Below are 17,595 nucleotides of genomic sequence, written 5' to 3'. Positions count from 1 at the left end.
ACAGCGGACCCTCAGCAGGGGATGAGATAAGAATATCCTCAGTGTTTTCACTGCCTTTTGTTCCAGAAATTTAGCAGTGTTGCTTCAGAAATTCCACCTCCATGATCTAACCCAGTTCCCTTGATCACTTAGTTGTAACTCACAGATCAGCTCAGCCAAGATCCAGGGAAATTGTGGTTGTCGAATGCTAAATTACGCATACTAGCAGCCTGGAATTTTAACCAGCTTATAATTCTTACATTGGTCGCTTGTCGGCTGTTTGTGCAAGCTGACTTTGCACAATCCCGGTAGCGATGGGAAATGAACAACTTATAATTGTAGAGCACATCCAGCACCATAAACATTCCAAAGTGCTTCACAGGAATTTTGATTGTAAAGTAATTTTGATTGGCCAAAATCTTGATTGAAGAGGTAGGTTTTACAAGCAGCTTTAAGTCAAGGAGTGACACAGAGATTTCAGGGAGAATTTTAGAGTTTGACAGCAGTGTTGAAGTAATTAAAATCAGAGACATGAATGAGGGGGGCTCGGATACCTGAGAGGATGTGAGATCAGAAATTGTAGTGTTGGGGCGATACAAATATCTGAAAGCCGGTATGCAAATTTTAAAATCAAAGCATTGCCTGATCAGGAGCCAATATAGGTCATCGAGTAAAGGCCATGATGATAAGCAAAATTTGGGCAAGAAAGCACGTGGGCTGCAGTTTTGGATGGACTGCTGTTCCTGTCTTGAGGTAAATGTGAGGGTCCTATCAGGATTGGATTGTCAAGTCTAAAAGTAAGATGGGCAAAAAAGTGAGGGCTTCAGCAGCAGATAAGCTGGGGTGAGGTGGAGATGGAAGGCATCACGGAGGGGAATGGCGATGGTGTTATAACTTGGAGATGGTGAAGCAGTTTGTTTAGCATCAGACAGTACCTAAGGAGAGGGGCAGACGGGGGGGAGGGAATGGAACTTGTAGTACTGACTGAAGACAGTGGCTTTGGTCTTCCCGATGTTTACTTGGAAGAAATTTCTGATGCAACCCCTACAAGACTTGGCACAAGCAGTCCAATATTTTAAAAACAGTGGAAAAATGGAGCGGGATGGTGGTGAGGAACGGCTGGTTTTTATCAGTGTACATGAAAATTAATCCAGTGCTTTAGGAATAATGTCAGTTGAAGGCAGTATGCACGGGGGGGGGGGGGGGGCAAAGATAGATCCTCGAGGGACACCAAGTTCAAGGCCTTTGCAGAGGAAAGGTAGGTTGGTGATGGGCTGGTATTTTGCAAAGCTGAAGAGTTTTTTTTTAAGATGGCTGAGGATAGTGGATTGAAAAAAGTGAGGGGGGGGCAGTACTAGAAGAGAGGATAACTCAAAAATATTAGACAACATGAAGTCAGGTGGTCAACTGTTCATTATAATAGATTGGGCATAAGCCCTTCTTCAGATTCCTGAAAAAGGGCTTATGCCCGAAACGTCGATTCTCCTGCTCCTTGGATGCTGCCTGACCTGCCATGCTTTTCCAGCAACACATTTTTCAGCTCCGATCTCCAGCATCTGCAGTCCTCACTTTCTCCCAGTTAATTATAATAGATCGCCCTATTATAGGAAAGATGTGGATGCTTTGGAGAGGTTTCAGAGGAGGTTTACCAGGATGCTGTCTGGAATGGAGGGCTTATCTTATGAAGAGAGGTTGACTGAGCTTGGACTTTTCTCATTGGAAAAAAGAAGGAAGAGAGGGGACTTAATTGAGGTGTACAAGATAATGAGAGGCATAGATAGAGTTGATAGCTAGAGACTTTTTCACAGGGCAGAAATTGTTAACACAAGGGGTCATAGTTTTAAGCTGTTTGGCGGAAAGTATAGAGGGGATGTCAGAGGTGGTTTCTTTACGCAGAGAGTTGTGAGAACATGGAATGCGTTGCCAGCAGCAGTTGTGGAAGCGAGGGCATTGGGGATATTTAAGAGACTGCTGGACACGCATATGGTCACAGATATTTGAGAGTTCGTACACTAGGTTTACCTTACATGAGGATCAATGGTCGGCACAACATTGTGGGCTGAAGGGCCTGTTCCGTGCTGTACTGTTCTATGTTCTATTAAAGAATAGGATCATGGACTAAGCTCAAGCTTAGCATGACATACAGTAGGAGAATCATAGAATCCCGACAGTGCAGGGAGAGCCCATTCAGCCGACGCCAATTCTTCAAAGAGCACTCTGCCAGCCTATCCCCATAAACCCACATTTACCATCGCTAACCCACCTAACACAATATCAGGCAAAATAGCATGTCCGATTCACCTAACACACACATCTTTGGACTGTGGGAAGAAACGGTGGCTAAGTGGTTAGCACTGCTGCCTCACAGCACCAGGGTCCCAGATTCGATTCCAGCCTCGGGCCACTGTCTGTGTGGAGTTTGCACATTCGCCCCTCCCGCGTCTGTGTGGGTTTCTTCTGGGTGCTCCGGTTTCCTCCCACATTCCAAAGATGTGCAGGTTAGGGTGAATCGGCAGTGCTAAATTGTCTATAGTTGTTAGGTGCATTAGTCAGGGGGGTGGGTGGGTTACTCTTCGGAGAGTCGGTGTGGACTGGTTGGGCTGAAGGGCCTGTTTCCACACTGTAGGGAATCTAATCTAATCAAGCCAGTGCACCCCGAGAATGTGCAAAGATCCAAATCCATTAAAAAGATTTGACAGACTATTTAACACAGCCGATTTATTTAACATTTACCGAGGATGTTAACATTTATAACTGGGCTGGAGTTTATTAACCTGAACAGCAAGCAATCCCGATGTACACAGATATGTGCTGGATGTGATTCACAGCAAAATCCAACTGCTGTCATCACTTGTGAACATGCTGGTGTCTCAGCAGGTGAGATGTCCGATTGAATTTCTTCCCACACTCCGAGCAGGTGAACGGTTTCTCCCCGGTGTGAGCCTGCTGGTGTCTCAGCAGGGTGGAGGACTGAGTGAATCTCCTCCCACACACTGTGCAGATAAAGGGCTTTTCCCCAGTGTGAACTCGCTGATGTTCAGTGAGTTGGGATGTTCGCCTGAACCCAGTCCCACAGTTAGAGCACCTGAACGGTTTCTCCTCGGTGTGAACGCGTTGGTGGGTGACCAGTGCCCCAGAGCTTTTGAAGCACTTCCCACAGTCTGGGCATTTAAAGGGTCTCTCTTCGGTGTGAACACGTCCGTGGTGCATCCGCTCCCCAGAGCTTTTGAAGCACTTCCCACAGTCCGGACACTTAAAAGGCCTCTCCTCGGTGTGAACGCGTTGGTGGGACATCAGATCACTGGAACTCCTACAGCACTTCCCACAGTCTGCACACTTAAAAGGTCTCTCCTCAGTGTGAATCCGCTGGTGATTCAGCAGGCTGGATGACTGAGTAAAGCCCTTCCCACACGCACAGCAGGTGAATGGCCTCTCTCCGGTGTGATTCCGTCGATGGGATTCCAGTTCAGACGGGTAACTGAATCCCTTCCCACAGTCCCCACATTTCCATAGCTTCTGCCCAGTGGGGCTGCACTCATGTCCCGAAAGGCTAGGTGGTCGACTGAAGTCTCGTCCACACCCACAACACATGTACGGTTTCTCCGCCCTGTGAACGGTGGTCGTTCCTTTCATAATCAAAATCCAAACCCAGGTTACAGTAAATGGTGTCTTTCAGTTAGAGTTTTGATGTTTGGTTTCAGATTTCCGATTACAAATCCTCCCTTCCTTACATCCTGTGAAATTGATTCAAAATAGAGAAGGCAGTCAGAGAGAGAGTAACAAAAGTAGGTTTTCACGAATGTACTTCAGAGAAGGGAACCAATCACTAAGGTCAGACCTGGGAAGATTCTGGCTACTGGGAGGGGAGAGAGGTAAGGAAGAGGGAGTTTATACATCCACAGCTGTATGTAACTCAACAAGAAATTTGATAAAACTTCCTAAACCCTGAACCTCCCCCACACAGATGGACCAGGACAGCAGGTATTTGTGAACATCATCACTTCCAAGTTATCTCCAAATCATACGCTTGTCTGGATGAAGCAGAAATTTCCGATTGAAAATACAATTAAATATACTGATTTCCTCTTAAAGTTACAGAGATATCCAGCACAGAAACAGACCCCTTCGGACCAACCCGTCCATGCCGACCAGATCTCCAAACCTAATCTAGTCCCACCTACCAGCACCCGGCCCATATCCCTCCAAACCCTTCTCATTCACATACCCATCCAGATGCCTTTTAAATGCTGTAATTGTACCAGCCCCCCCACCACTTCCTCTGGCAGCTCATTCCACACAAGTACCACTCTCTGCGTGAAAACGTTCCCCTTAGGTCTCTTTCATATCTTTCCTCTCTCACCCTAAACTTATGCCCTCCAATTCTGGACTCCCCCAACCCGGGGAACAGACTTTCTCTATTTATCCTGTCCATACCCCTCATGACTTTATAAACCTCTATAAGGTCGCCCCTCAGCCTCTGACACTCCAGGGAATACAGCCATATCCTATTCAGCCTCTCCCTATAGCTCAAACCCTGGCAACATCCTTATAAATCTTTTCTGAACCTTATCAAGTTTCGCAACATCTTTCCAATAGGAAGACCAGAACTGCACGCAATATTCCAAAAGTGGCCTAACCAATGTCCTGTACAGCTGCAACATGACCTCCCAACTCCGGTACTCAATACTCTGAACAATAAAGGAAAGCATATCAAACGCCTTCTTCACTATCCTATCTACCTGCGACTCCACTTTCAAGGAGCTATGAACCTGCACTCCAAGGTCTCTTTGTTCAGCAACACTCCCTAGGACCTTACCATTAAGTGTATAAGTCCTGCAAAGATTTGCTTTCCCAAAATGCAGCACCTCATATTTATCTGAAATGAACTCTGTCTGCCACTCCTCAGCTCATTCAGTCTCTTCATCACCAAGATTGTCTTTTTCCACCTCAGTAGGTTTGTGCACTCCGTCCCAGTCTCTACTCATCTGCCTTTGAAGCTTCCAATCATTCGTTTGTTAGCTCCAGACCATCTCTCACATTCAACCTTCAGGTCACCCAAACTCTGCTGCATGGACCCTCACTCACACCGAGTGCTGCTTACCCATTGCCCTGTGTTCACGGCACACACAAACCCCAGCTAGGAAGCACCAAAAGATGACGATTCTCATTCCTTGCTTTCAAATCCCTCCATGGCTGCCACCACCATTATCTCTGCAATCACCTCTGTACAGTCAGCGCTCTGAGATTAACTGGTGGAAGTAAACACACAAATGAAAGCACAATACTGCAGATCAAACAATAACTGTAAGTAGCCAGAGAAACTCAGGAGGTCTGGCAACATTTGTAGGGAGGGGAACAGTTAACGTTTTGAGTCCAATAAGACTCTTTTTCAGCTCTTTTTGTTTTATTTCAAAAGGAATTAACTTGTGTTTAATATAATAAAACAGGTGAACACACTGCATTTAAAATAAGCTTAATACACATGACTTTTATCCACAATATTAACCAGTAGAAGTGGGGTGGCGTTTATTAGTGTCAGCAGAATCAGACCCCAGAGAACATGGTTCTGTCCTAGATGCGATGAACAACAGAATCCCATTAAAGCAGTCAGTTGTGAATTTGCTGATGTCTCAGCAGAGTGGATGTCTGTGTGTATGCCTTCCCACACACAGAACAGATGTACAGTCTTTCCTGAGTGTGTCAGCAGATCGGACAAAACAGTGAACTCGCTGCTGCTCAGTGAGGGGAAATGACTGCCTGAACCCAGTCCCACAGGGACTGAATGGTCTCTCCTCAGTGTGAACACATTGATCTTCCCAAGAACCCTTAAACCACTGCCCACGGTTTGAGCATTTAAAAGGTGTCTCCTCCTGCAGGTGTCTCAGCACCATGGATGACTTGAGTGAATTCCTTCCCACACTCGAGACAAGGGAATGGTCTCCCTGTACTGTGAATTCATTGATGCTATGGGAGACCTGACGACCAATGTGAATTCCTTCTCACACTTGGGGCAGGCAAACGGTCCCTCTCCCTTTCGCCCGGCAGGTGAGGTGAATGAATGAATGAATGAATGAATGAACCTCATCCCAAGCCTGGGGCAGGATAATGGTCTCTCCTGGTGTGAACTCGCTGGTGTTTGAGAAGGTTGAACAATTGAGCGAATCTCCTCCCACGATCTAGCAGGCCCCAATGAGTTTGCAGCCCATACAGCGATCTGTGTCTCTCTCTCTCCCCCCCCTCCAGTTCCCACACTCCCGCAGGCTTCTCCCTTTGTGTGACTCGTTCTGCTCCCTGACACGTTCAAAGCCCGAGGGGATTGAAGGATGCAAACTGGGCAGCTCCACTAGAAACCAGCTCGGTTCGAGCTTCCTGACTGCCAAGCCTTACCAGCCAGCGGTTGGCGTGCTCCCAGTGTCAGGGGAGAGGGGACAGGCGTGCAGAGAGAGCTGCAGTGGGAGGGGTCCAGGGACAAGACAACAGGCTCTGCATTGGCCGCGCATGCGCGCTGCCGCCGGTTGACGCTGCAAACATGGCGGCGGCCCCCCGCTCGAGCGAGTGGGCCCGGACGACCGGCCGGAGAAACCCCCCGCGGCCGCGAACCCCCGGGGTGGGGGGGGGGGACCTGCAGCTTCTCGTTCGGGAGTCTCAGCATCTCGCTAGCTGCTCACGAAGGCCCCTCGCAGCCCTGAAGCCGCGGTGGCCCCCGGCGACAGAGAGAAAACAAGCAACGAACCTCTCCGCGGCGTCGCCGGCACTGCGCATGCTCTCCCGGTCACCACGGCAACCCCGGGGGGGGGGTTTACTTGACGGCCGCCCTTCACCAATAGGAAGCGGGTTGGCGGGGCGGGCCTGGAGGACCGCGAGACCGGGGCTGATCTGCCAACCAATCGGAGTGAATGGGGTGGGAAGGCGGGGCTGGAGGACCGCCCGGCCGCGGCTGGTCTTCCAACCAATAGGAGTGAGCGGCGGGGCGGGGCTAGAGGACCGCTCGGCCGTGGCTGGTCTTCCAACCAATAGGAGTGAACGGCAGGGCGGGGCTAGAGGACCGCCCGGCCGTGGCTGGTCTTCCAACCAATAGGAGTGAACGGCAGGGCGGGGCTAGAGGACCGCCCGGCCGCGGCTGGTCTTCCAACCAATAGGAGTGAATGGCGGGGCGGAGCTGGAGGACTGCCCGCTCGTGGCTGGTCTTCCAACCAATGGGAGTGAACGGGGGTGGGGGAATGGGGCTGGAAGAGCTGGACCTCTCTGCTTGAGGCTTTGAGCAGATGGAGCACCGTGGGAGTGGAGCAAACCTGTGTAAAGTCCAACTCGTTCATGCAACCCAGATATCCTATCCTAATTTAACCCATTTTGCCAGCATTTGGCCCATATCCCTCTAAACCCTTCTTAATCATATACCCATCTAGAGTGTTGTGTGATTTTTAATTTTGTACACCCCAGTCCAACACTGGCATCTCCAAATCATGACCATCTAGATGCCTTTGCAATGTTGCAATTGTCCCAGCCTCTACCACTTCCCCGGCAGCTCATTCCATACACGCGGCGCCCTCTGCGTGAAAAGGTTGCCCTTATGTCCCTTTTAAATATTTCCCCTCTCACCTTAAACCTATGCCCTCTAGTTCAGGACTCGCCCACCCCAGGGAAAATAATTTATCTCAAGAGTATGGCGCTGGAAAAGCTCAGTCGGTCAGGTAGCATCTGAGGATCAGGGGAGTCGATGTTACGGGCATCAGCCCTTTGTCAGGAATGAGGTCAAGAAATCAAGATTCCTGATGATGAGCTTATGCCTGAAATGTTGATTCTCCTGCTCCCTGGTTGCTGCCTGACCTGCTGTGCGTTTCCAGCACCACACTTTAAACTCTGATCTCCAGCATCTGTAGGCCATTTACCCTATGCATGCCCCTCATGATTTTATAAACCTCTATAAGGTCACCCCTCTGACGATCCAGGGAAAACAGCCCCAGCCGATTCATCCTCTCCCGGTAGCTCATACCCTCCAACCCTGGGAACATCCTTGTAAATCTTTTGTGAACCCTTTGAAGTTACACAACACAGAAGGGAGATCAGAATTGCACACAATATTCCAAAAGTGGCCTAACCAATGTCCTGTACAGCCGCAATGTGACCTTCAAGATCTCTAGTTAAAATAGAGTCATAGTCATAGAGTTGTACAGCACGGAAACAGATCCTTCGGTCCAACTTGTCCATGCCGACCAGGTGGGACCATAGTAAAATAATGGACAAATAATTCAAAAGCTTACCGAAAGGAATAATAGGGAGACAGGGTGTGTCACTATCAGATCAAGAAATAAACCATCTTCTCTATTTTGCATGTGAGCAAAGTAGACCCACATTGTCCTTTGGGCACTTTCTTTTGCATCTGTATTACCCCCACTGCTACTCTGGGCATTTGCTGTAGGCAGCATTGAGAGTGTGATGCTGGAAAAGCGCATTAGGTCAGGTAGCATTTGAGGAGCAGGCGAATCAACGTTTCGGGCAAAAGCCCTTCATCAGGAATGGGGGGGCATGTGCCCGAGGTTTCAGTTCTCCTGCTCCTCGGATGCTGCCTGACCTGCTGTGCTTTTCCAGCACCACACTTGCAACTCTGATCTCCAGCATCTACAGTCCTCGCTTCCTCCTCTTTTGCTCCAGGCACCTTTAAAACATTTTGCACTCAATTTTCGTCACCGACCAACAGCACAGAAACCACCATTTTCCAGCCGCGCTCAGTTTTGAAGTAGCACCAGACTGCACTTGAAATGTTAACTGTCTTTCTCTCTCCAGACATCCTGCCACATCGGCTGAGTTTTTTCATGCTCTGTTTTTATTTCAGATTTCCAGCATCCGCCATTTTTAAATTGATCTCTGGTTTGCTGGTAACAGTAGGGGAAGGGAGGGGGATGGTGGGGGGGATATGCTGGGCCGTGCCATTACTGATTGTATTTTGAGTAGAATTCTGATACAGCTGATGGCTGGCAGTGTTTCATGAATGCCTGACTTTGAGTCACTAGATCTGTTCGAAATATATCCCTGATTGGATAGGGTTAATAGCCCCAATCAGGGAACTCACATTCTATGTGATTCACCTGACTGACCTCATTCAAATTACTATCTTCCCCAACTCAGTCCTGGGACGTAGGTCTGTTCTCTTTCCTGTCGCTTCCCCTGGGGTATTTTTGCACGAAACTCAGTTCCTCAGACACAGCCTTGGATACTGGGCGGCTTGTATCGGACCATTGCGGGTGCCACAGTGGTTAGCACTGCAGCCTCACAGCACCAGGGTCCCAGGTTCGATTCCAGCCTCGGGGGAGACTATCTGTGTGGAGTTCATATGTTCTCCCCGTGTCTGCGTGGGTTTCCTCCGGGTGCTCTGGTTTCCTCCCACAGTCCAAAAGATGTGCAGGTCAGGATGGATTGGCCACGCTAAATTGCCCCATAGTGTTGAGGGATGTGCAGATTAGTTGCATTAGGCTGGAGAAAACGCAAACGTAATAGGGCTGGGGAGCAGCTCTGGGTGGGATACTCTCTGGAGGGTGGGTGTGGACTTATTGGGCCGAAGGGCCTGTTTCCATACTGTAGGGATTCTATGTGCTGTTGGGATTCTATTGCCTGTCCCTTGTACCTAGTTTGTCTAAGCTGCAACTCATCTCCTTCAGGTGGTAATGTCTGCTATGTCCATCTCACCCTCAGAGGTTTCTTCAACGTTAGGCAGAAGGGAAGTACCCGAGGGCACAGACCTTGCTGGATGAGCTGAGTATGTTTTGCTGCTGCCCAAGTGCTTTTGTATAGTCCACGCGATCCTTCAGGACGGTCTCTCCGCCCCGATTATTGCACGTCACTGGACCTGACCCCGCGTCGACTGCGCCTCCTACCCACGCAGAGCCCTTCCAGTGGTTTCGACAGCAAACCTCATCCCCTGAATTGAACTGCTTTTCGCTCAGAGGAGCCTTGTGTCTGGCGTTGGAGTTCCTGATGCTCTTTCACTCCCCCTCCCCCACCAACAAGGAACAGGAAGGTCAGATTTGACCAGGAACAGAAACCTCTCTACCATGATCACTTCTGCTGGAGCTATCCCTGCCGCTGGGCCCCACCTCTGCATCGCTGCAATCAGCAACCAGACCCAACCAACCATGATGTCGTCCCGTCCTCCGGTGCCAGCTCGCCGACATTACCTCAGCCGAAGTAGAGGCCGCCGATTCCAGGTCATGCGCTCGCTCTGGAGTAGATCAGATTATCTACAGTGTGGAAACAGACCCTTCGGCCCAACAAGTCCACACCAACCCTCCGAAGATTAACCCACCCAGACCTAGTTCCCTCTGACTAATGCACCTAACACTACGGGCGATTTAGCATGGCCAATTCACCCTGAGCTGCACATCTTTGGACTGTGAGAGGAAACCGGAGCACCCGGAGGAAACCCACGCCGACACGGAGGGAAAGTACAAACTCCGCACAGACAGTCGCCCCGAGGCTGGAATCGAACCTGGGACCCTGGTGCTGGGAGGCAGCAGTGCTTCTCCTCAGGGCCAGCTCGAGGTCTGTGGTAGGCCCGGCTGGGGCCTATGCCCCTGGGCCCGGCTCGAGTCCACTTGAGGACCCCACGCTGTGATCTCGCAGCTGTCGATGCCCTCCAAGCTCAGGACAAGGGAAGTCACTGACAACGAGGAAAAGAGATGGAAAAAGAAATAGCAATTGGAACCGAGAAACTGCAGCACTGAGGCCCTGTTCCACCGCCAGATTGATTCCTGAGCTGAAAGTCTTGCCTTGTGAAAGGAGATTGAGCACTTTAGGCCCTTACTCCCTGGAAGCTGGAAGAATGAGAGGAGATTGGAGTGAGCTATATTAGATGCGGAAGGGATTGACAAAATTGACAGAGAAAGGATGTTTTCATGTATGGTACTTTCGGAAGAGCAGGAATGCCAAATTCCAATGTTTGTCTGTTCTTCATGTGCAAAGACTGGACAGAACTGCTTCAGTAACTGTGAATGTATATTGGGATTTTTTTTAAAGAATAAAGTTTATTTTTGCAATTCAAAAGTGCTCCCTATCTGTTTAAGGTGTTGTGCTTGTACGCGTGTATGTCTGTGTATGTGTGCGTGTGTGTGTGTGTTAGTGTTAGTATTTCAAGCCTCTTGTTTATTATTGTCCTATGATTTGTTTGTGTTGTGATGTTGTGCAGCATGTTTCGGATGGGGAGCTGGTGCAAATAATCCTGGGCTCTTGCTGTGTAATTTGGTTTCAAAATTGTTCTCGGGTCCCGAGGCGGAAGATGAGGCTTTCATCCTCCAGTTGGCGGGTGGATTTGGTTTGGCAGTGGAGGAGGCCCAGGACTTTCATGTCCTTGGGGGAGTGGGAGCGGGAGTTGAAGCGATCGGACACAGGGCAGTGGGGTTTTTCGGTGCGGGTGTCCCAGAGATGGTCCCTGAGCCGCTCTACGAATTGCCGTCCTGACTCTCCGATGTAGAGGAGACCACATCGAGAGCACAGTCGATGAGGTGGTGGAGGTGCAGGAGGTGAGGGCGGAGGCAAGGGAAGATGCTGGGTGTGGAGGGTGGGTTTGTGGGGCGTGGACCCAACGAGGGAGTCGCAGAGGGAATGGTCTGTGCAGAACACAGATAGGGGTGGGGAGGGAAATATATCCCTGGTGGTGGGGTCTGACTGGAGGTGATTGAGTATAAAGTGCTGTATGCGGAGATTAGTAGGGTGGAAGGTGAGGACCAGGGGTTGGTTCTATCCTTGTCATGATTACGGGTGGGGTTCGAATTGGAGGTGTGGGAAGTGGAGGAAATGCAATAGAGAGCATTGTTGGTCACATGGGAGGAGACGTTGCAGCCCTTGAAACAGGAGACCATCTGAGATGTCATGGAGTGGAATTGCTCCTCCTGGGAGCAGATGTGGCCAAGATGGAGGAGTTGGGAACAAGGGATGGAGTTCTTACAGGAGGCAGGGTGGGAGGACATGCAGGCCAGGTCGCTGGGGGAGTCGATGGGTTTGTAGAAGATTTCCGTATTGAGTAGTTCGCCAGAGACAGAGATGGAGAGGTCCAGGAAGGGGAGGGAGGTGTCTGAGGTGGTCCAGGTGAACCTAAGGTCGGGGTGGAAGGTGTTGGTGAACTGCTCAACCTCCTCGTGAGAGCACGAAGTGGCGACGATACAGTCATCTGTGTAGCGGAGAAAAAGCTGGGGAATGGTGCTGGTGTAATTGTGGAAGAGAATCTGTTCCATGTATCCAATGAAGGGGCAGTCCTATCTGGGGCCCATAGCTACCTCGGGTCTGTAGGAACAATAGAATAGAACTATAGAATCCCTACAGTGTGGAAACAGGCCCTTCAGCCCAACAACCGTTTCTCTGAAGAGTATTCCTCCCAAACCTATCCCCCTACCCTATTATTGTTACCCCGGACTAATGCACCTAACCTACATATCCCTGAACACTATGGGCAACTTAGCATGGCCAATCCATCCTAACCTGCACATCTTTGGACTGTGAGAGGAAACCGGAGCACCCGGAGGCAACCCACGCAGACACGGGGAGAATGTGCAAACTCCACTCAGATATTCGTTTGAGGCTGGAATCGAACCCGGGTGCCTGGTCCTGTGAGGCAGCAGGATGTGGAATGATTTGAAAGAGACTGTCTGTGTGGAGTTTGCATATTCTCCCCATGTGTCCGTGGGTTTTCTGCAGGTACTCCGGTTTCCTCCCACAATCCAACAATGTGCAGGTTAGGATGAATTAATCATGCTAAATTGCCCAGAGTGTTCAGGGATGTGTAAGTAAATGCATTAGTCAGGCGTAAATGTAGAGTAATGGGGAATGGGTTTGGGTGGGATACTCTTCGGACGGTCGGTGTGGACTTGTTGGGCCAAAGGGCCTGTTTCCACGCTGTAAGGATTCTATACAAACAAATAGCAAAAGTTGTTGAGGGTGTGAACCAATTTCGCCAATCGAACGAGAATATCGGTGCAGGGGTACTGGTTGGGTCGGCAGGAGGGGAAGAAACGGAGGACTTATCGGCCTTTGTCATGGGGAATGGAGGTGTAGCGGGGCTGGATGTCTGTGGTGAAGGTGAGATATTGGGGCAAGGGACTCAAACAGCATGGCGGAGGTGGAGGACGTAGATGGTGTCCTGGATGTATGTGGGGAGTTCGTCGACCAAGGGGACCAGGACGGAGTTGAGATATGAGGAGATGAGTTTGGTGGGAAAGGAGCAGGCTGAGATATTGTGCTGACCAGGGCAGTCAGGTTTGTGAATTTTAGAAAGGAGGTAGAATCGGGCGGTGCAGGGTTGGGGAACTATGAGGTTGGAGGCTGTGGATGAGAGATCCACTGAGGTGATGAGGTTGTGGATGGTCTGGGCGATTATGGTTTGGTGATGGACAGTGGGATCCTTGATACCATCCTGTCCCCGTTAGGCCGGGAACTCCACCAGCTACTTGTGGGACACCACCCATACCCTCCACCTGCTCCAAGACTTTCGTTTCCCCGCCCCCCAATGCCTCATCTTCACCATGGATATCCAGTCCCTATACACCTCCATCCTACATGACGAAGGCCTCCAAGCCCTCTGTTTCTTCCTCTCCCAATGTCCCACCCGGCACCCCACCGGCACATTCATTCAACTGGTTGAATGGGTCCTCACCCTAAACAACTTCTCCTTCCAATCCTCCCGCTTCCTCCAAACCAAAGGGGTCGCCATGGGCACCTGCATAGGCCCCAGCTATGCCTGCCTCTTCATCAGGTACGTGGAACAGTCCATCTTCTGCAGCTACGCCAGCACCACCCCCAACCTTTTTCTCTGCGACATCGATGACTGTATTGGTGCTACCTTGCGCTCCCACGAGGAGGTTGAACAATTCATCAACTTCACCAACACCTTTCACCCTGACCTCAAATTTACCTGGACCATCTCAGACACCTCCCTCCCCTTCTTGGACCTCTCCATCTCCATCCCTGGCAGTTGACTACAAATCCACCGACACCCACTGCTACCTGGACTACACCTCCTCCCACCCTGCCTCCTGTAAATATGCCATCCCTTATTCCCAAATCCACAACCTCCGCCGAATTTCCTCCCAGGATGACCAGTTCCACCATATCCAAGAAGGCCTTCTCCTTCAAAGACCGCAATTGCCCCTCCCACGTGGTCGACGATACCCACCAGTGCATCTCATCCATTTGCCGCACCTCCAACCTAGAACCCAACCCCTCCCAATGCAACAAGGACAGAAACCCCTGGTCCTCACCTTCCACCCCACCAACCTCCGGATACATCACAGCATCACACTCCGCCACTTCCACCACCTACAAACCCACCAGTAGGGATATAATTCCCTCCCCACCCCTATCGGAAGGATGTTTTGAAACTTGAAATGATTCAAAAAAGCTTTACAAGGATGTTGCCAGAGTTGCAGGATTTGAGCTACAGGGAAAGGCTGAACAGGCTGAGGCTGTTTTCCCTGGAGCATCGGGGGCTGAGGGCGTGACCTTAAAGAGGTTTATAAAATCATGAGGGGTATGGATAAGGTAAATAGACAAGGACCTTTCCTTGGGGTGGGGAGTCCAGAACTGGAGGGCATAGGTTCAGGGTGAGAGGGGAAAAACTTAGAAGGGACCTAAGGGGCAATGATTTCATACAGAGGATGGGTGCGTATATGGAATGAGCTGGCAGAGGAAGTTGCTGGTACAATTGCAACATTTAAAAAGCATCGAGTCGGGTATGCGAATAGGAAGAGTTTAGAGGGATATGGACTCGGTGCTGGCAAATAGGACTAAATCATGTTCGGATATCTGGGCGGCATGGAGTGAAGGGTCTGTTTCGGTGCTGTACATCTCTGTGTGTGTTTTCTCTGTGTGCTTCTGTGCCAATTTACGTCTGCAATAGGTCACACTTTGCACAAGTTGTTGTGGGGGGGGGGGGCGGTGGTTGGAGGAAGGTTTGCTTGAAAATTAAAATGTGAAGAATTAAAGCCTCACAGCATCTCCATTGCACTCTGCAGCTAAACTGATACAATACCACTCTCTGCTGTCCTCACTACATCACTACACAAGTAGGGAGCAGCGCGCAGGCGCCTGCCCGGACCCGGCAAAAGAGCATGCGCAGATCCGTTGACGGCGCTCCGCGGACGTTCTTCCTTTGCATTTCGGACATGGTGAACATGGCAGGCTTTAATGGACATTGTGCGTAATCCGCGACCCCCGCGGAGGAGATCGTGGTTGTTTAGACGAAGTCGGGGCGAATTATGGAGCAGAGGCTTTCGGCCCAGCCTTCCCGGGGCGACCTCCGCCATCTTTGTTAAGGGGCGCCGGGCAGCTGGGCGCGTGCGCGGCCGCCATCTTTATTGGGGCGACCGGTCATCTGGGCGCATGCGCGGCCGCCATCTTGGTGTTGGGATGAATGGGGCGGAGCTTGCAACCCATTGATCAGGTTGGAGGCAACCTGTCAATCAAACTGCATTGGCCTTTCACACCCAGTGTGTTGTGGGTGAGGTGCAGCAGAGGGATGGAAGGAAACATAGGGAGAGCAATTCCTGCGCTCAGCATCCCATTACATGCATGGGAAGTCCTGCCTCAATGCAGCTAAAGATCTGTGAGTCTACTCAGGAGAAAGTGAGGGCTGGAGTCCTGAGTGCGGTGCTGGAAAAGCACAGCAGGTCAGGCAGCATCCCAGGAGCAGGAGAATCAATGTTTCGGGCGTAAGCCCTTCATCAGGAATGAGGCTTGTGTCCCAAGGGGGCGGGGAATGTCAAAGATAAATGGGAGGGGGTTGTGGCTAGGAGGAGGTAGCTGAAAATGTGATAGGTAGATGAAGGGGGGGGAAGGTGATAGGTCAGAGAGGAGGATGGAGTGGATAGGTGGGAGAGACGACGGACAGGTCAAGCGGGTGGTGCCGAGTTGGAGGCTTGGGACTGGGTGATGTGGGGGGGAGGGGAAATGAGGAAACTGGTGAAACGCACGTTGATCCCAAGCGGTTTCAGGGTCTCAAGGCGGAAGATGTGGCATTCTTCCTCCAGGCGTCGGGTGGATAGGGTTTGAAGAATGCCTCATCTTTTGCCTTGGGACCCTGCAACCACATGGGATTAATCTGGACTTCACCAGTTTTCTCATTTCCTCTCCCCTTACCTTAACTTAATCCCAAGTGTCCAACTCAGCACAGCCCTCTTGATCTTCTATCGTCTTTCTCATCGATCTGCACCACCCTCCTCTCCAACCTATCACCTTTCCCTCCCCCCCCATCTTCATCTACCTATTGCATTCCCAGCTACCTTCCTCCTAGCGCCCCCCACCCCCAATCTATCTCTCAGCAACCTCCGACACACAAGCCCCATTCCTGATGACGAGCTTATGCTCAAAACATAGACTTTCCCGCTCCTCAGATGCTGCCTGACTTGCTGTGTTTTACGAGCACCACACTCTCGAATGTGACTGCATTCAGTCACACGAAGACCCAGGGTAGACTGGCAGGAGGCTAGAAGAACACAGCAAGTCAGGCAGCATCAAGAGGTGATGAAGTCAATGTTTCGGATGGACAGACCCAGAACAGAAATTCATGATACTCTGTAGATGTAATTACAAAACAGTTGACGGCCTTCTATGATGACAGAAGGAAACATCCACATCCTTTGCTTTGCCAGGGAGTTAGAAGGAGGGGAGTTCATAGTTGCAAATTCCCACCAGAGGAATAGTTTGCCTCTTCTGAATTGGTATCCTGGACTGATGGATGTTGCAAACTTCTTTTACAGGACATTACATGGACATCTGCTGACAGAAAACTGAAACAAAACATCACACGACACAATTAGTTGGTGTATATTATCGGGCTTTGAATGTAAGTGTGGTATTTCGGATCATGACCGTATGCAGGATCAAACTTTCTCTGACATTCTCCCTCTGACTCTTCACCAAGATCTTCAATCATTCAGTGTCCCAAAATCTTTTTCTATGACCAGCTAATGGGAATAAACATTCCTAATCGACTATAAATTAATACTTCATAAACAAATGTGTCTCATTTTCCACTTAACGTATTTCATTCCAAGCAGACAATTTCAGTTCCTGTTGCATAACTAGGTGGCACAGTAGAATGACTAAAATGGTATAGAATGATATAGAATCCCTACTGTGTCCTTTGGCCCAAATCCATACTGACCCCCCGAAGAGTAACCCACCCAGACCCATTCCCCTACTGCTCTACATATCCCCCCTGCCTAATACACCTAACTTTCATATACCTGAACACTATGGGGCAATTTAGCCTGGCCAATTCACCTAACCTGCACATCTTTGGACTGTGGGAGGAAACCGGAGCACCCGGAGGAAACCCACGCAGACACGGGGAGAATGTGCAAACTCCACACAGATAGTCGCCCAAGGCGGGATTCGAACCCTGGGGCTGTGAGGCAACAGTGCTCTAACCATTGAGCCACCGTGCTGCCTCAAATTGCTCACTCAACACCAGGTCCACTTCAAGCACCAAGGCATTTATTGTCTTACAGCTGTGGGGCGAAAGCTACTCCAAGGACCTCTCCACTGAACAAAGGGAAACATGCACTTTTCAGACATCTGCTTTGTATTTTGTTTTGACAAACAGTACCCTTCTCTTCAGGGGCAATGCTTGCG

General features: G+C 50.2%; 1 protein-coding gene across 4 annotated transcripts; it reads right to left on the bottom strand.

Annotated features, from left to right (window-relative positions):
* Window positions 1–2,650: 2,650 nt before the first annotated feature.
* On the bottom strand, window positions 2,651–6,839 carry LOC122543464 (uncharacterized). Of its 4 annotated transcripts, none has more exons than XM_087974228.1 (3): window positions 6,713–6,839; window positions 5,081–5,228; window positions 2,651–3,713 (listed from the first exon to the last, which is right to left on the bottom strand). In XM_087974228.1, exon 3 carries the CDS (start codon window positions 3,610–3,612, stop codon window positions 2,827–2,829), a length of 786 nt encoding a protein of 261 aa, XP_087830354.1. In that variant the 5' UTR covers window positions 3,613–3,713; window positions 5,081–5,228; window positions 6,713–6,839; the 3' UTR covers window positions 2,651–2,826. The 4 variants fall into 4 exon arrangements, with proteins under 4 accessions (XP_087830354.1, XP_087830353.1, XP_087830355.1 ...); XM_087974227.1 differs by lacking the exon at window positions 6,713–6,839 and adding an exon at window positions 6,367–6,565; XM_087974229.1 differs by lacking the exons at window positions 5,081–5,228; window positions 6,713–6,839 and adding an exon at window positions 6,367–6,566.
* Window positions 6,840–17,595: the final 10,756 nt, after the last annotated feature.

Source organism: Chiloscyllium plagiosum, unplaced genomic scaffold (genome assembly GCF_037043375.1).
Source record: "Chiloscyllium plagiosum isolate Xiang-an unplaced genomic scaffold, Cpla_swu_hap1 HiC_scaffold_27, whole genome shotgun sequence".
NCBI classification, from domain to species: domain Eukaryota; kingdom Metazoa; phylum Chordata; class Chondrichthyes; order Orectolobiformes; family Hemiscylliidae; genus Chiloscyllium; species Chiloscyllium plagiosum.
This window is presented reverse-complemented; position numbering and strand designations above follow the sequence as displayed.

What these genes read in the sequence shown, in the direction of transcription:
- LOC122543464 (XM_087974228.1), bottom strand. Translation starts at nt 3,612, where the DNA reads ATGAAAGGAACGACCACCGTTCACAGGGCGGAGAAACCGTACATGTGT.